Source organism: Misgurnus anguillicaudatus, chromosome 9, assembly GCF_027580225.2.
Source record: "Misgurnus anguillicaudatus chromosome 9, ASM2758022v2, whole genome shotgun sequence".
Taxonomy (NCBI): Eukaryota; Metazoa; Chordata; class Actinopteri; order Cypriniformes; family Cobitidae; genus Misgurnus; species Misgurnus anguillicaudatus.
This window is the reverse complement of record NC_073345.2, coordinates 31,695,652-31,714,618: the sequence shown is the minus strand read 5'-3', so window position 1 is coordinate 31,714,618 and position 18,967 is coordinate 31,695,652. Positions and strand designations below refer to the sequence as shown.

At 37.0% G+C, this 18,967-nt stretch overlaps 1 protein-coding gene across 1 annotated transcript; it reads left to right on the top strand.

Moving 5' to 3' along the window:
* The first annotated feature begins 840 nt into the window (after positions 1 to 840).
* On the top strand, positions 841 to 18,956 carry agpat2 (1-acylglycerol-3-phosphate O-acyltransferase 2 (lysophosphatidic acid acyltransferase, beta)). Its single transcript, XM_055179211.2, has 6 exons — positions 841 to 1,300; positions 8,309 to 8,442; positions 8,738 to 8,913; positions 10,098 to 10,193; positions 16,581 to 16,653; positions 16,774 to 18,956. Exons 1-6 carry the CDS (start codon positions 1,122 to 1,124, stop codon positions 16,929 to 16,931), a joined length of 816 nt encoding a protein of 271 aa, XP_055035186.1. The 5' UTR covers positions 841 to 1,121; the 3' UTR covers positions 16,932 to 18,956.
* The last annotated feature ends 11 nt before the right edge of the window (positions 18,957 to 18,967 follow it).

Sequence of the window (18,967 nt, the reverse complement as noted above, 5' to 3'; positions counted from 1 at the left end):
CGGTGACAGCACACTGCACTGTTATATTAGCACGTCTCACATACAAACGGTGTTTATTCGAATTTAATCATAAACTGTGAATTCAAAATAACACTGCATCAAACACACACATACATACAAAAACATAAATACATTGAATACGTGGAAGCAACGACAGGGAAACAAAAACAACCATACCCGGAAACACACACGAGGGCTTCAAATTTTACAGAATGATTCTTTGCTCCATAAGCATGAGGAATCGGTTCGTTTCAATGAATCGGCTCGACCGAGTCAATATGGCCGTTTCTCAAACCGAAGCTTGCTGCCTCCGGAGGTGGCATTCGTAGGCTGCATACGTTATCAAGACTGTCTTATTTCAGAATATTAACAATTAAAAAGTTGACAATTATTCTTAATTAATCGTAAATTATTGTAATATGCTTATGACTTGCGAATTTAATGCTCAGTTAAATGGGGCAGGCTCAGTGACGTGTGCAGCCTGCGCAACCTCCGGGGGCTGCAGCCTTTGGATTGTGAAATAGCCTAAAACAACAACAATGTTATTTTTTTATTACAAACACGGACATTAACCAAAGATACATTTTAGTAACTACTGCTTAAAATGTATATTGTATTTAAACTGTGTGTAATATTTTATTCTATATGATTTTAATATGTCACACACCTCACAAACATATATCAACAGTTATAAAATAATATAAACAGTAGCAACTACGATAATAAGACTTTAGTAAAATTAGTTACCAGAGCAGATATTTGAAAGGGAATCGTTCGAACGCGAATCGGTTCGACCGAATCATCCAAAGGAACTTGTTCAAATTAACTATTCTGACGAATCGGATCATCGCCAGTACCACACACACGGCAGGCAGCCAAAGGTTACACCGTGACCACCACGCGTGCAGCGGTGGATCCATAGATAATCCGTGCCTGTCTCTGTTTTTTTATTATAGCTCGCATGATATCGCGTAAACGAATAGCAGGAGGATCGCTGAGTGGGTCAGGTGTGCGATTTGGACTCGGTATCTGATGTAGGCTGGGTTTTGAGTCTCACCCCTCCGCTCCACCGCTGGCCTTGTATCACTCGTTACTCGACGCCCGAGGCGCTGGTCGCGGGTATGGACGCCCTGTGGATGCTGTCGGTGCTGCTGGTTCTCTCGGTTCTGCTCTTGACCAGCAGCACGTTCGTCTTCTATTTCAAAAAGTTTTTTTACGTGGCGTACATGATGGCTTTGGCCGTTATAGCCATACCGATCTGCATTCTGAAATGCGGCGGGAGGGACATTGAAAATATGAGGTGAGATGTCAACAACAAATTGTTTCTTTTCTTTGTCATCCATTGCATGGATTCAGCTGCATGTTTCAATGCAAGTGGTTATAAAATCCCGCTTAAGAATGTGTTACCAAGTTTGTTTTTATAGACAGACAAATGATGATGTACACATGCATCTCGCAGTTAACCCTATTTATTGTTTATTTGTTATTTGCACACGGGCGGTTTTTATCATTTTTTTAAATCATTTGTGAACCGAAATGCATTTACCGTAATCTCCTGACAGATGTTTGGATCACGATTCTTTTAGTCATCTCGCTAACTTCAGTTCCGCGAGCGCACGCGCACAGGCCTCTGTCTGTATCCCACGTTTCACGATTAAAGTGGATGAATAAATCAAGCCATATATCATATATCAAGTGAAAATGTACCCGGTACGTTTGCGTATTGCTCGGGCAGAGTCATAAAGCGCGTGCTAAGTTAACGTTAGCTGGTTTAGCGTCTCGTGCGTTAAACACAGGGTTCCTGTGTTTATTATTAATGCAGCGGATGGAGTCTTATTTTAAACGTCAACGCGAGTTTTTGGTTACGAGATTCATATTTATAAATGACTTTTAGCCCTGTTGTGAGGACATGATGGACCGGTTCGGCGGGTGGATGGTTAATTCCTGATCGATGATGCGAGATTAAAATCAACAGTCTCGCGCGTTGACATCTGATCGATGGAATTGCTGATCACGCGCCACTGAAATCGATGTTTGCGCCGAAAATCATTTTTAAACCTTCTATAACGTTCTGGAATGTAACGGCCAGTGTGACGTCACTTGGGTTCAGTTACGCAAGGAATGTAAACAAAGTCTCTCACATCTCGTATAAAGCAGGAATTTTATTAATTTTTATTTATTTATTTTACGTCATGACGATGTGTTTATGATTTAAACACGTTACAGTTTACACCCACACAAACAGGTTTGTTGTGAGTACCTTCTTTGACCTCTTTTGCACGGTTCACAGACAAGGCTTATCTTAAGATGGGACTATGCCTTAGTTAAATTAGGATAATTAAGTCATTTTTAAAAATGCCTTAGAAAGAATATAAAAATAGAGTGATATTAAAATATTTAGGTCTACTAAAAAAAGGCTAAATCAATATACAAGCACAGAGACAATTGTTACAGCAGTGGTTCTTAAACTGCGAGCGTGCCCATGAGATGGTGCCAGGGGGCCCCAATTTAGTGAAATTTTATAAAATGCATTAATTTATTATAAATTCTATGTAATTAATGCGATATGTCACAATCACCTTTATTAAAATGGCTTATGATGAAATAAAAATTCCAAGACATGGTTTTTTAAAATGTACAGCTGCACAACATGCAAGCTGATTGAAAAGCTTACATCTGGCATATCTTTTGTTGCAAAAAGAATGAAGGTCATATTATCAAACCATATAAAGATATAAAGACGGTATTGTCTCATCACATGGAAAAGTGGCAGTATATTACCAAAACTCGATATACCGCTTAGCCCTTATTATAGGGTGTGACGTTTATTGAATGTGATTTTATTGCACATTGGGACACTTGTATGTTTATGGTGATGATAGAGCTTAACTTTTATTAAGCATGGTTTTACTACAGTTAAAAACATAGTTAGTTAAACCATGGTTACTGTAGTAAAACCAGTTTTGCCACTAGTAATCAATACGTCGAAAAACCATGGTTATTTAGGTAAGGTAAGGGTATAATCATAATCCATGTATGAAGCAGTTGTGCTAGTGAGGTTCACCGTCAAGGCAAATGTTTTCCGATGGTATTGAATACAATTGGAATTGGGAGAAGTTTGACTTTTTTTCCGTGTATATTGACACAGACAGAATCTTCTTTGTGTATTGTGTATTATGTCATCACCTGCTATGAAAAGCAGCCTTGTGGTGTGGTGGCACACACTAATACCGTCCATGTGATATGAAAATTTAAAGCCCAAGGTCTGATAAGGGATACAAGTTAATGTCAGCTGCCATCCCATTGTAGTATTGTAAATGTAGTATTTAAAATAGCTTCGAAAGTTGCTATTTTTCCAAGTTCGGCCATATTCTAGGCATTACAGTTTGATCATTCACACATAGGCTACAATGATCACATTGATGAGCAGAAAATGAAAGCGTTCTGGCTACTTGAAAAATACAAGCAAGCAAACATCTAATTTATTTTAGTTATTTAGTGGTCGGGGTGTTCGCTGATGTGCTCACACACAGATCGCTGCTGAAGATGCTTTCCAACAGGTGTTTTACCATTTGTTGTAAACTTGTGGACCTATTTTTCCAAACGCCGCACACTTGTACATTTTTCCGTTGAGAGCTTGAATAATAGACACTCCAGCCCAGTTGGTGGCGATAATTCGCCTTTGCCAATTGCAAGAATACAAACAACGTTCCCGGCGCGGAGTAATACCGTACCTCACAGCACATCTAATACAAGTCAATGGAGTTGGACAAAAACTACGATAAATCCTGTTGAAAAGCGTGTTCTGCAGCGATTTTTGTGTGAGCATATCAGTGAACACCCCTGACCACTCGGTGAGTTTCACGTCTTTATAAACGAAAGTTTAATACATTTTAGGAAGGATTGTTCCAGTGCACCTATGCAGGCATTGTAGGGGGCTGATACAACAAACACCCGCAAATTCTCGGGCCAGCATCATATGTCCAAATTTCAGTCAAAACCGTTATATTTCATCATAAACAATCTGAAAACAGGGCTTTAAGTGTAAAATACCGAGCTTGTCCTTTAATGGGTTAAGTGTTTGGTTATGGTTATTTGCCCATTTTTTTTTTTAGGTTGACCTCACACCCATATTAACCAACCAATAGAACACATGACGTGGAGTACAGCGAGTAGTGTCGTGTTTCATCAGCCGTCTTCTCTTAAGGTTATCTTGATTTAGAGCAGTGTTTCCCAACCTTATGTGCTGTTTTATGTTCACACAGAGTCGCCAGCTGTACCAGCTTATAGGCAATCTGTCATTTTATTACTGCATTTAGTTTGATGTTGGTTGGTTAGGTTTAGGGCTGCACGATATATCATTTCAACAATGCCTGCATCTGGAAGTGTCACATCTCACAACATACATAGCATTTGTTTTTTAAAGAAACACTATTTTGGACCTCTTTGCCAGGGGTACACTATATAAAAAAAATTAGACGGCAGAAGGAAATCACAGATGTCTCTGTGAGAAATCAGTGAGCTATACAAAAAATGCGAGGCTGAAGATAATTTATCTTAAATGAGCTTTTATAAGTCATCTGGTGAAGTCATTCAGTATTTCTCATCTCGTAGAAAAACATAACATTGCAATGATAGTTTTCCCCAATAACGGGCAGGCGTAGTTTGCTGGGACATCTGATGGGATGAAAACAGGGCAGAACTTTGTATTGAAGTGTGAATTCAGTAACAGTGCTGTTGCAAAAAACTGTGTGAAATATTTTTATACGTGCACATACAGATACAGAGATGCACATTTTTTCTTTCATGAAATTCATGGGTTCGCATTAACATGTAATGGATTGGGTAACAAGATGAAGCATATTTGGCATGCTGTCCAAGGGGAGGGCTCCGGGCTCAGAATATTAGCCCGAACTTAGAGCACGTCCCTCTTTTTAATGGGGACATATCATGAAAATCTGACTTTTTCCATGTTTAAGTTTCCAAGTGATATAATTGGGTCCCCGGTGCTTCTATCAACCTAAAAAATCTGAATAAGAACATCCCAGTAACTTAGTTTTGGTAAACCATTTTCTGCAAGCATGTGAAAAAATAGGTAATTGAAATTGGGATCCCCTTGTGATGTCAGAAGGGGATACAGGGCTCCAGACTGCCACCAAAATTTGAGAGTGTGCCACTGAATTTTACATCCAGTCGCACATGTGCTACCAGTAAATTTGACCTTTTTTGTGATGTGACGCTGAATTTGAAACGGCACATTGTACTATCTGGGTGATTCTCACGAAAACTTGGTTTTAAAAATGTCAAGCATGAAAATGTAAAAATTGCTTAAATTTACTTTTTTTCCCACCAGACATTGAAAAACAAAGTCTGGAGTAAAGGGAAACATTCATTTAAAAACTTTTACTTATCATTTAACACTTTTTGTAACATAATTTAAAAAATTAGTCCTAAAAAATCTCATTACCGCAACAGTGGTAACACCATAACACCAACACTGACATATTTTCAAAATGACATGACAAACCTGAAAGAACATAATTTGGAGATTCTGCACATGCATTTAAAATCAAAGTATTATGCTTCTATTAATTAAATTAACATTTAATAAGCATCTGTTGCGGTAATGATAATCAAAATGTCGTGTAAGCATTCTGACAAGACAATATTTCAAATTAACTGTAAAAAAATGATCTTAGCCATCTTGAAGTAACTGGTCCATGTGTTTGGTCACTCAAAATCAAACTTTATTAAAATTCTGTACGTGTGCTTAAACTCAAAAAGTGTTGCGGAGGATGAGAACATCAGGCATGGACACATCATTTTCCTAATTGTTCTTCATTATTATTATACATGAATATTCAGTAAATAGTTTTTCTGTCATCTAAAGTAGTCTAGCAAAACATCCATTTATTTTTTTTCTTAATATTTTTGTGTTAATTTGATTAAATTACAACATAACGCATGTTCAAACACAGCCGGACACATTGCGGAAAATGAGATAAAATTTACAATTATAAATTCTTATGTTGAAATCACACATTGTGCAAGGTAGAACACAGTATTGTGTTAATTCTGATGCTTTTTAATGTTACTATATTACACATTTAAAAGCTAAAATCATTAGTGCCGTGGTGTTTCAATGGTTTCGTGAGAACCACCCATCTGCATCTATCATTAAATTATTTATTATTATACAGTGGAAATTAGTAGAAATGTGAATATTTGGTTAGCATGTTGATTTATGTGTGTGCCCCTAAATTTTCTGGTTGCGCCCCTAAAATTTTCACTTGGGGGCCACTGTGCTCCTAGTGCGAAAAGATAGTCTGGAGCCCTGGGATAATACCACCTCCTATAAGCATTGAGGTACCCCCATAAAGCACAAAAATATAAATTAGGGGGTCCCCTGTTTTTTTTAATACTACATGAATTTAAAATTATCATGCAGCACTGCCATAAACCGATACTGCCCTTTAGCTATATGTCCCAATTTCGCAATAAATGAATCCATAAGGTTTCTTTCTAAAATAAATGTTAACTCTCCAACGTACCTTACGCTGTTGGCTGGTGGAATTGACAAATTGTTAGATTTAGGGGCTTTTCAAAAAAACTTCTCCAACTATTATTTCATGCTAATTTGAGGAGTAAGGTTTGAGTTGAGGGTAATTTGGGATTTCTTTAATTAAAACGTTGATCAAGGACCAAATACTTTGTGAAATCATGGCGACCCTATAATGATGGGGGCTTGGCTGGGGGGGCGTAGCTAGGGTACCCCCATAATCTTTGACATAATTTAGGGGTGCACTGATAAATGCCGGTGTACACGAATAATACGTGGCCGATAACTATTCTGAATCGCACAGCCGATAATATTCACAGCTATTTCATGTACTACGGCTTTTGATCAGTAAGTCCTTATCGGTCTGAAGTCACTGTTAGTTGGACTCATTTATAACATGCATTTGAAAAAGTAACACTCGTCAAACATAATCATTGTACATATTCTTTATTATCATGAAAATACCTAAAAAGGTTTGAGGAACAGCAATATAAATATATCCTTAAGAAATTTCATGAAGCTGCGTGTCATAGCTGCGCGTGTAGATACTCGTCTGCAGCGCATGTAGCGGCATTTCACTGTAATTCATTGAGAAGCATAGCAAACATCATCGGTCGATATATCGGTGCACCCCTAACATAAAAAGTAAAATAAAGTAAGTATAAGCTTATTTTGCCATGCTGTGTGTTTGACACTGCGGGTAATTTTTTAACACCCTAAAGTTTTATTTTATGTTTACCACTTCTCTCACACACAACACCGCCACTTGTTTTTGCACATTAACCTTAAAGTGTTGTCTTACAAACATCTCTCTCCGTCTCCAGTATGCTTATCTTGCTTTACTCGTTTGACAACACAACACCACTGATTCTTTCCAAATATTTGTCAATCTGGCCCAAATTGTGCATGAACAGTTTTAGATCTTAAAGCATGTGAATGACAGATAATGATGGGTTTTGATGACTCTCTTAGTTGTGCTGTTGTGCAACTTTCAATGTGTTTCGCTTGCGTTGCACCTCATGTTCAGATTACTGATAATGTGGTTAAAGGTCCTGCTGATACTGTATCAGTATCTTTAATATCTTTTGTCTGTCGTTCAACACCACACAGTAAACATCATTTTTACTGCTGACGCACAATTTATCAAAATTGCATGTTGCAGTGGTTTGCAGTAACTTGTTTTTTAACTTCAAAGGTACACATCGACATCACAATAGGTAAATGACCAAAACGAAAGGCCCTCTCCCCTCGTTCGATTGGACAATGGAAAACCATGTTTGATGCCGGGCGCTTTTTCGCCCAGAGCACTCCTGTAAAAAACACATGGGTCAGGAGGCGTCCAAAACATGAGGCATTTGGCATGGATAAACGGCGCGGATAAAATGAGAATCACGATTCTTTTGCTTAAAATATAGAACTTTTTTATTTTAAAGACTTACAACCCCTGAGCATTAGGTTAACATTAGTTTTTACAGGTGCAAAGAATTCTGCGTTTGAAAGTGTAGATCATCTTTAAATTCAGTTAATGTTAATTGTAGAGTGATTATGTGTTCAGTTATGACTCAACTTGTATACTTAAATGTTCTGATTAAATATTTGCCTTGATGGCTACATCTGGTGTAAATTTTGAGTCAATAGCCCACATAGAAATCCCCTTACTGATAAAAATGCTGATGTGTCAAATACTTATTTTCCCCGCTGTATACTTCTGTATCTGTTTGAAACCTGAAGATGTGTTTTCTATCGCAGGGTTATCCGCTTCATGGTTCGACATGTGAAGTATTTCCTGGGTCTGCGTTTTGAAATCAGTGGTTTGCAGCATCTACAGACGGATGGGCCTTATGTCATCATCTCCAACCACCAATCATCGCTTGACGTGCTAGGTGAACAAATACACACAAACACACACATCTGCTGCTGTCTAGAGCCATAAATCAACCCTGTTTCAGTATTACTGATACAAGCACCATATACCTATAAATCCTTGGAAAGGGTCACGATCTGTTAGGCGTAAAACAGGGGAACAAATCTGAGCAAGTCCTACTTAAATGTTCTGATGAAACCGATCTGGCTGCTTAGCAAACTCGACCTATCGGACAACACGCCCAGACCCGCTTAAATTCTTCTCCTTCCTACTTACACACCCAGACATCACATGATTGATCGCATCATCTGCAGGCATGATGGAGGTTCTGCCAGACCGCTGTACCACGATTGCTAAGAAGGAGCTGATGTGGGCGGGGACAGTGGGCATGATCTGTTGGCTGGGAGGAATCGTCTTCATTAACCGCAAAAAGACCAGCGACGCCAAGAACGTCATGTGTGACGCCGCTAACAAAGTCCTGGCTGACAAGGTCTGTCTTTATGAAGGGAACACTACATATTTTTATAAATGGCTAGCCTGTTCAGTTGTGCGCAAGATTTTTCATCATTATTTGTTGACCCTTCTTCAATAATACTACTGGACCTGAAAAAGCACTCTTGATAGTTGGGTCAATGACGTGACGTTAATTATTTTGTGCCCGTATAAATAAATTAAATGTAAAAGGGTTCATTTCAAAATGCGTACATTTTCTTTTTTGAGGACCAAGTCTAAAATTTCTGGTTTTATTTGTTTTTGAAAGAATATTTGGGGAGTAATTGCAAAAATGTCAATGTGGTGTAACCGGTCTCTGTCAATTGGTGTAACTAGTTTTTTTTTATTTTTATTATAATATAAATATATTCATTAAAAAGTGGAATAAAATATAATCATCTAGTTGAGTGTAATATGATTTTTTTTTACATACATTTTTATGTAATTTGTCAAAGAGCTGTTTTCAGCATATGTCAGGACAAATATTATTAAATATTAATAATAGTAATATTAAAAATATAATTAATATTATAATTATATTTTAATAATATTATGATAAATTTAATAATATAAAAAAATGCATTAAAATTTACATTTAGAAATAACTAATAAAATGGTATTTTAAAATTATTATTATATATATATATATATATATATATATATATATATATATATATATATATATATATATATATATATATATATATATATATATATATTTTGATGATTGCACTTACATGCCATCAAGGTGCGTAAAATATTTCATATTTTTCATTCTTTGGCGCAATTGGCGGTTACACCATTTGATATTTTCAGGTCCATTCAGCCTTAACTTTCATAAAAATAGTGCAAATGTAATTTTTTTATTGCATAAAATTAACATAAATACACTGTGCATTAAAATAAACCTGATGCGTGCTTTTAAAACAAGTTTTTCAAAAAATGAATTTTTCATCTTCATTTTTTTATCAGTATCATGTTCCCTCTTTTATGTTACTTATGTTATCAATGTTTTAACCTCAAAAACACACTCTTTGTGTCCCCTCAAGCTTTGTTTTTGAAGAAATGTAAACCTAATTTAAAGATACAATTTGTAAAGAATATGTAAACTATAAACATTACTGCAATATTCAGGCTTTCAGTAATCTCGTGTTGTATTAACATGAAACTTTCTTTCTCCAGATCCGCTTGTGGGTGTTTCCTGAAGGCACACGCAATCAGAAGGGCGACCTGTTGCCCTTTAAAAAGGGAGCGTTTCATCTGGCGATACAGGCACAGGTGAGCGGAACACATTTAACCAAATTTATTGGTTTCCAAAGCAAGACGCAGATGGATTTTGTTTCTAGTGGTGCTTTTCCATTGCATAGTACCCCACGGTTCGGTTTGGGTCAGGTCGGGTCAGCTTACCTCACTTTGGCTTGGTTAGCTTTTCCATCGAGTTTAGTAACACTATATTATAGGTGTGTCGTTATATTTGAGCTGCCTACTGCTGTGAAATCATACAAGTGATAGCGTTGTTCGAATGAATTCTATACATCCCCATACTTTCATTTAACGTTATTTCTCAGTCCACCACAAAATTAAAATTGGCCACCACAAATAGCCTCATTTAAGTTGCATTTAAGCATATATGCGGACGTGCACGTGGCAAATGTGCCGCCACAAACTGCAAGTCCTGAAAAGGTCCTGGTGTTTCTGATTCTCAACCTGTGGATGTTTTTTATCGCTAAAAGGGAGTTTCGGAACTTATAGCAGAGCACAGATGACAACATGTTTGCTCAAGACAGCACAAGCATGAAGGTAAAGCTAATCTTTTACATTATAGCGATGACGCTGATAGTGACCATTCCCTCAGACCAATCAGTGATCTACAGTGTTTTCGTGTCATGTTTTGGTATCAGCTTGGGTCGCTTGTGGCGCTTTTCCATTGCATAGTAGCCCACGGTTTAGTTTAGTTTGGGTCGGGTCAGCTCACCTCACTTTGGCGTGGTTAGCTTTTCCATCGAGTTTAGTATCACTTCGCAGTGGGAGGGATTATAATGTCGTTATATTTGCGCTGCCTACTGCTGTGACATCATACAAGTGGGAGCGTTGTTGTACATTCCCATACATTTATTTATTTCTCAGTCCGCCACAAAATTAAAATTGGCCACCACAAATAGATGTTTGCACATCGCGTTTATCACTACCTCTGTCAGACATGACAGTTTCTGTGTTAACACCCGTGGCGTCAGTCCACGGCGCTCGGCTGAGCCTCATTTAACCATATAATGCGGACGTGCACGTCGCGAATGTGCCGCCACAAACTGCAATTCTGGAAAAAACTGTTATGGTGTCCCGGATTCTCTACCTGTGGATGTTTTTCATCGCTAAAAGGGTGTTTGGGAACTTATAGCAGAGCACAGATGACAACATGTTTGCTTGAGACAGCGCAAGCTAGCAGTAAGCTAAAGCTAATCTTTTACATTATTAGCGATGACGCTGGTAGTGATGATTCTCTAAGACCAGTTCAGTGATCTACAGTGTTTTCGCATCACGTTTTGGTATCAGCTTGGGTCGCTTGGAACCCCAACCGAGGTGTTACTAAAAAAGTATTGGGTACTACACCAAGTGGAAAAGCCCCCAAAAGTAAGCTGACCCAAACCAAACTGTGGCTTACTATGCAATGGAAAAGCGCCATAAATGGTGTGTTGCGTCTAGGGATGCATAACGATTAATCGCGATAGCAAAGTAAAAGTTTTTGTTTACATCATATATGTGTGTGAACTGTGTATAATAATTATGTATATATAAATATGCACACATGCATGAATAATTTTAAAGCAACACTAAAGACTTATTGCTCTTTGCTCCCCCTACAGGTTAGAAGCGTAATTGTTCATTACCACTGTCGTAAATACTGCAGCATAGCTGGCTCTGATTGGATTATAGGTCTGCCGTAAAGCAAGTTTTTGTAGTTTTCACTCGAACTACAGGACCACTACCCGACGGTTGGAAACTTCTTTAGTGCAGTTTTTACAAAGCGAATGTGAAAGTGCCATTCACCCTGTTTTGAGTGGATGAACCACTGAAACTTTTTTGGAAACGTTATTTTAAGGTAAAAAAAACTCTTTGGTGTTGCTTTAAGAAAAAATATATTTATATATTAAGTATTTATATTTATATATAATATAAATTATACATAAATATACAAATGCATATTCACATGTAAACATTTTTTAATTAATACATGCATGTGTGTGCTTTTATCTATACAAAGTTATTATACACAGTTCACACACATATATGATGTAAACAAAAACTTTTATTCTGCTATAGATTAATCGCGATTAATCCTTATGCATCCCTAGTTAAGCCATTAAATGTGTTTTTGCGGCAGTCGCGCTGGCCAATTCGCATAATTCGCATCGCCCCCGCGTCGCGTTCGGTCACACAAGTTACTTTGTTACGTAGACCTACGTATTGTAACCTTATTAAAGAACCTAATAAAATATAAATATATATATATATATATATATATATATATATATATATTCCAAAATATTTAATATAAGCTATAGGGAATTGAAAGCAATATAATGAGGTTTTTTATTTTGTTTTTAATGACCTGCCCCAAACTGCCCAGCAAATAAATCGACAGTTTCTTTACCCAACCCAACCTGACCTGCGGGTTATAAGATGACTCCCAAATCACTAGTGTGTACTTCCCACAAGTCTTGCGTCTCTGTCGCCATCTCTGTTTGAAACTTAAAATGGCAAGAAACTTTACATACTTACCTCAAGACATTTCCTGCTAAATCTGACCTAGCAGCTCAAATTATAAATGATTATTAAAAGCTTACCATTGTGAATCATGGTAAGATAAGGAGACAGCCTTCAACCCTGATTCTTTATGTACTTGCTCAGTAACTGATTTTTGTGCCTTTGTTAAAGTTACAAATTGCAGATTTACATGAGGCCGTGCTTACATTTCAAAACATACTTGATGAGATAAGAACTTCCTTCACCCCTGACACATGACAAGATCTGTTTTGAATCTGAGCCGCTGTCACAACCTCAGCAAACGTACACTCAAAGGTCCTTTATTAACCTTTGAAACTTGTGTGTCAGCTCAGAGTTCACATCTCATGTTGTGTTGTTGCTTTCCTGTTCAACAGAGGGAGCTCTTGTTTCTTTCTTCTGTTTGTAGTGCAGGTTTCACCCGTATGCATTTGATCTGCATAAATCTTAATTCCCAAAAGCCACATGAAACGGTTTCCTGCAATGTGTTTTTCTTGCTTCAGGATAGTTAATAAAGTTGTGAATCAAGCCGGGCCACCCAGAGAATTAAACAAATTACATTGCTGGATTAGGTCTGATTGTATTTGAGGCACGCAGAAGCTTTTGGGTCGTTAACAACTTCCTGTTTTTATATTGTTGTTTATAGATGTTATTTATTAGTGATCACCATTGTCTCAGTCAATATACATCTTGTGTGTAAAGATTTTTAGATGAAATAAATGTGTTGACAGAGCAGTTTTATAATGCGGTGGCTTGACCCAGGGCTGTCCGATATATCGAGTTTTGGTAATGTGTCAGTATTTTTTCCCAGCGGGATACAGAATGAGACAGTACTGTCTATATCAGTATTGTCTTATATGAGCCTCCTGTGCAACAGAAACTGGAAGCCAGAAATTGTACATTGAGATCATATGTAAGCTTTTCAACCAGCACGCATGTTGGAAAAAAAGGAAAATGTATTAATTGTTATTTCATGTTAATGAATGCATTAACGAATGTTAATGAATGAGATCGTCTTGTTAAGTGTCACCAATAAATCTTACTCAACATGAAGTCAACATGAGACAGATTAGAGTCATGCAGCAAAACCCCATGGGTGCTATAGATTTGTATGTAAGAGGTTTGGAATTAGCAGATGGATTGAATTAGAAATGTTGCTGAGTTGCAACACGCGACAAGTAATTTCGGGGGAAACAGGACTGTGTGGTAAGCAAAATATTATAAAATTCAATTTAAGAAATGTAAGTCACATGTTTATGATGTGCATGTTGATGATATCATTACACAACGGTTTTAACTTGCCAATGCAAAAAAACAGAACCAGATGATCAGACAGACACCACTTCATCTACAGCAAAGTAATGGAGTTTCCTGATGTGTTTTTTAGTTAAGGTAAAAGTAGTGTATATGTGTAGTATACACACAATATGTGGATTTGAAGCTAAAGTATTTGATGAACGCATACTACATACCAAGAGCATTCGGTCAAAACCATTATCTCAATTTTGATGGCGGTGGCGTTTAACAGCTTTTGCATCTGAGCTCTTCACAAGGTTTTTTTAACCCATTAACTGTCACAGGCCCACAGGTGAGCCCAAAACTATTAAAGGCAGGGTCCATGATCTCTGAAAGCCATTGTTGAGATTTGCAATCACCTAAACAAACACGCTCCTACCCCAATAGAATCTGGACCTTCTTTTGATAGACCCGCCCCACACATACGCAACCCAAGCAACGATGTAGTTTAGTAGACATGAACCTCACTGCTAATTGGCTACAATTGTGTTTTGGTAGTCGGCCTGACTTCCTTTTCCACTGCGCTTTCAGAAATCATGCACTCCGCCTTTAAACCGATAATAGCCTATTGTAACACTAAAATAATCTTGACGAACTATATATCGTTAGAAAACTCTTAAGAATGTAGTTTTCATGTTTCATCATCATTTGTAGAAAATAATGAGATGGTGGGAGCAATTTTCCACTTTTATTACATATTTATAACACTAATATCCTGTTATAAATCTTCAAAAATGTTGACAACCTATTAGTGCTAAACAATTAATCGCATCGCAATTGCAATTATATTAAATAAATAAATGTGTGGACTTGTTAACACAAACTTTCTGATAACAGTTTGATGATTTTCCTTGCTGTTTAAAAAAAGAAAGAAAAATGAACAAAAAAGGCAGTGCACGTGTGGCATGCACGTGTGTGGTGTGCGTCGTCACTTATACCAGAGCGAAGATGGATGCAGAGGAGGTTGACAGTGATCTGGTAGCTAAAAAAACTCTCTGTTGTCTGTTGTATGGCGGTATTTTGGATTTAGGATTACTGACACTGAGCAGTTGCTACATCACGTGGCAATACGAAAACATTTCTAGTTTTACAAATACACATTTTAGCTAAACTGTGTGTGGATTTTCCTTAAAACCCATCAAGTTGACTCATGATACCTTTCAGTATATCGCACATCGCAATATTAGCAAGCATCAATAACCGCAATGGGAAAAATTATCCAAATCGTTCAGCCCTACAACCTATATATCATTGGAAAGCTTTTCAGATTTCAAAACTTTTTTGCAATAATAATAATAATGCAGTGTCAGTAATTTATTAATTTGTGCCAATGGTATGCAGCAAACCAATGACACCTAGTGGCCTTTGTTGGTAAAACCACTGAAAGTGTGACAAAAAAAACAAATTTTTGTGTGTGTTTTAACTAGAAATCAAAACTAATTGAGACTTTTTTAATTTTTTAACATTTCAGCATTTTTGTAGACTTCTTTTATATAAACTTATATACTTCATGACATTATTTTTATTTATTAAAATAAATTTATTAAACTTAATAAGCTATTTTTTATTTATTATTAAAGGGACACTCCACTTTTTTTGAAAATATGCTCAATTTATAAGCTCCCCTATAGCTAAAAATTTTTTTTTTCTGTTTTGGAATCCATTCAGCTGATCTCCGGGTTTGGCGGTACCACTTTTAGCATAGCTCAGCACAAACCATTGAATCTTATTAGACCATTAGCGTCATGCTTAAAAATAAACAAAGAGTTTCAATATTTTTCCTATTTAAAACTTGACTCTTCTGTAGTTACATCATTTACTAAGACCGACGAAAAATTAAAAGTTGCGATTTTCTAGGCCAATATGACTAGGAACTATACTCTCATTCTGGCATAATAATCAGGGACTTTGCTGCCATAACATGGCTGCAGGAGGCGCAAAGATATTACGCAGCGCCCAAAAATAGTCTGCAACTACACAAACTTAGTGCCGGTCACATTGAAAGTTACCTAGCTGGGGACTATTTTCTGGCACTACGTAATAATGAATCATGCTAAGCTATGCTAAAAGTGGTACCGCCAGACCCGGAGATTGTCTAAAAGGATTCCAAAACGGTAAAAATTGAATATTTACCTCTAGGGGAGCTGGAAAATGAGTATATTTTCAAAAAAAGTGTAGTGTCCCTTTATCAACTAAAGAAACTTTAGTAAGAAGATTTTGTTTCCTATTTAAAAATAAACCAAGATTAGTCTTTTAGGCCAAAGAATGCCAGAGTTGATTTGATATTGAGATGATTTGAAGCTGCACATCACATTTTCACCCACCCACTCAAAATGGGGGACTATTTAGGGGTTAAACATCTTCACATCTTTTACTTTCTTCACATCTGTCAATGGTAATGAATAGTTAACACACATTGTCTCATCTGTTCAGCTGTGTTCTCATGAGAACTGAACGCTCCTCTAAATCTATTATTAGATGCTCACAGAGGGAAACTGTACGTGTGTGTGTGATTTATGTGTGTGTGAGTCTGTTTATAATCTCTGCTGAATTATTGCTTCATTTCACATTGACCTCCCTCCCTCACAGGTTCCTATCATACCCATTGTGTTCTCCTCCTACAACAACTTCTACAAACGAAAAGAGAGAGAGTTTAATTCAGGTGAGTCATTTTTTGCCAGTTGTATAAAGTTGCATTGTCAAAAACGTGCCTACCGCCAAGCCACACTTCTCGTATTTTACATGAGGTTTTATTAGCTACAATTTCTCTCATTTCCAACAGGAACCATCACTCTGAAGATCCTACCGAAGATTGAGACGAAAGGATTGACGGCAGATGACGTGACATCACTCGCCGACCAATCGTACGGCATCATGCGTTCAGCTTTTTTGGAGATCTCCGGTAAAACCCCTCAGAGCAACGGGCCGTCCAGTCACTGAGCGCAAGCTCCTTCATTCGGCCTGAATACAAAGAAGGCTACGTCATCATGGTGGCGACGGTAACCATGACAACCAGGCGCTTTGGTATCTACGGCGTCCTCATGAAGCAGGAATACATGTGCATACACAGACAAATTACATACGTACACATTCACGTGAATACACAGCAGATTTTATCTTAGCCTAGATTTGATCTCCCATCGGACAACAGGGGGCGCTGAGATGTGGAAAGTGTTTTTTGGGCAAACCTTTAACCTTGCCTGGCATGACGCGTGTCTCTGGGCGCTGTTGGGATTGATCTGCTATCGTTGGCGACAGGTCGAGTTTGGAGTGACACCCTGAGAACATCGTGGATGTGTGTTTGATCTGCATGCTTTCTCTGTTTCTCTGTCCTTCTTTCACAGATCTACAGCGACCGGCTCTGTTCGTTATATTCTTGTATTTTGGGAAATCGGTGACAAACGCCTGTTTTATTTAGTCCGCCTTAACAGCCCAGCTCATAGGAGTGTTTCAGTTAATTTAGTTGATTTGAAGGAAAGTTATTGACCAAATCTTAATACAAAACCTTCACTTTACTTAAACAAAGGAAATCCCACATTGCTCGCTTTTGTCAAATATTACGTTTGTTCGTCCTCAAAAGTGTCGAAAGGTTTATGATGAACAAGTGCAGCTTCTTCCTGTGCCATGTGTCCAAAGTGTCTCAGCTATCATCGGCTGTGCAGTATCTGACTGTTGTTTAAACACTAGTGATTGTTTAAATAGAAATACGTTCAAGTTGCTTTGTTTATTCAGTATATGTCTGTTTTGTTTGCGTTAAAGCTACGACATGTTTTTTATTCTTAAATGCTTATTTAACCACACCTAAATTGTTCACAAGGGAACCATTATTATAATGAGTGATCTACTAAGTATTATCTAACATGTTATCTAGAGTAGCGTTTATTTTTTAAAACTTACAATCTAAAAAAATGCGCTGTATAAAATATGCAAAAGCATTTTTGTTTAAACAACGATATTTTCGCCTTAAAAATCAAATTTTCAGATCAAACAACTACTAAAAATGAATAAGATATAATGCAAATTGCGAGCTCTTTTAAATGTTTTGTCGTGGTGGTGTCACTTATACCATCTCCAAAAATGACCCACAATTCCAGATAAAGCTTCTGTCTCTAGACCGCATGAGCCTTGTGCTTATACCTGGTCTTAGATCAGTACTGTACCGTACCGAAATATTCTTGTGTTTAATCTAATAAACCCATTTACTAAAATTTCAGCTCTTAGAGAGCATAACCGAATGTAGGAAATACTTTTATATATTGTACCTACTGAAAATTAGATTATTTAAAAATATTCATGATTTAATGATTATTTAACACATATTTATTAAGCCAAACTGTATTAATAATACATGGTTATGCATTGATCAAAATTTATAACCACGTTCAGACATTTATAATTGAGTTCCTATGTTTGATGTAATTTGTATTATTTGATAAGAATGTATATCATCCATAATTCAATATGTACGACTTAATATTCGAGGGCTGAATTGTACATATACAGTATGTAATAATTTGCTCCTCGAGCTAAAAACATCACAACTAGATTTGAATAATGTGTATTGGGCTATAATTTTATAAGCCTTTCTTTCTTATTCTCAGTCTAACTTTTACCCTGCTGAACACGCCAACTGTATAAGAAGAAATGTACCTAAAAATTGAAAAATGTATGAAAAATTTAGTTGTTGTATGATTTCCACCAAAGCTATTAAGGATAAAGAACAGATGAAGCTTTTAAATGTTCTGATTTTAGTTTCTGATACTGTCGGACGTTTTACGGGCAGGCAGCCTTATGTGCTGAACGTGTTTGTGTGCCCACCTGACGCACAGCTGAGCCCATTGTAAATCTGTAAAGTCATGAGATGATAGTTATATATCAGATGTTGATGTGCTAGAATCTGGATACGATCCGTGTAACGAACATCTTGGAAAACGTAAATAAAATCGTCTGTTTTTCCTATAGAAATGTTAAGGTTT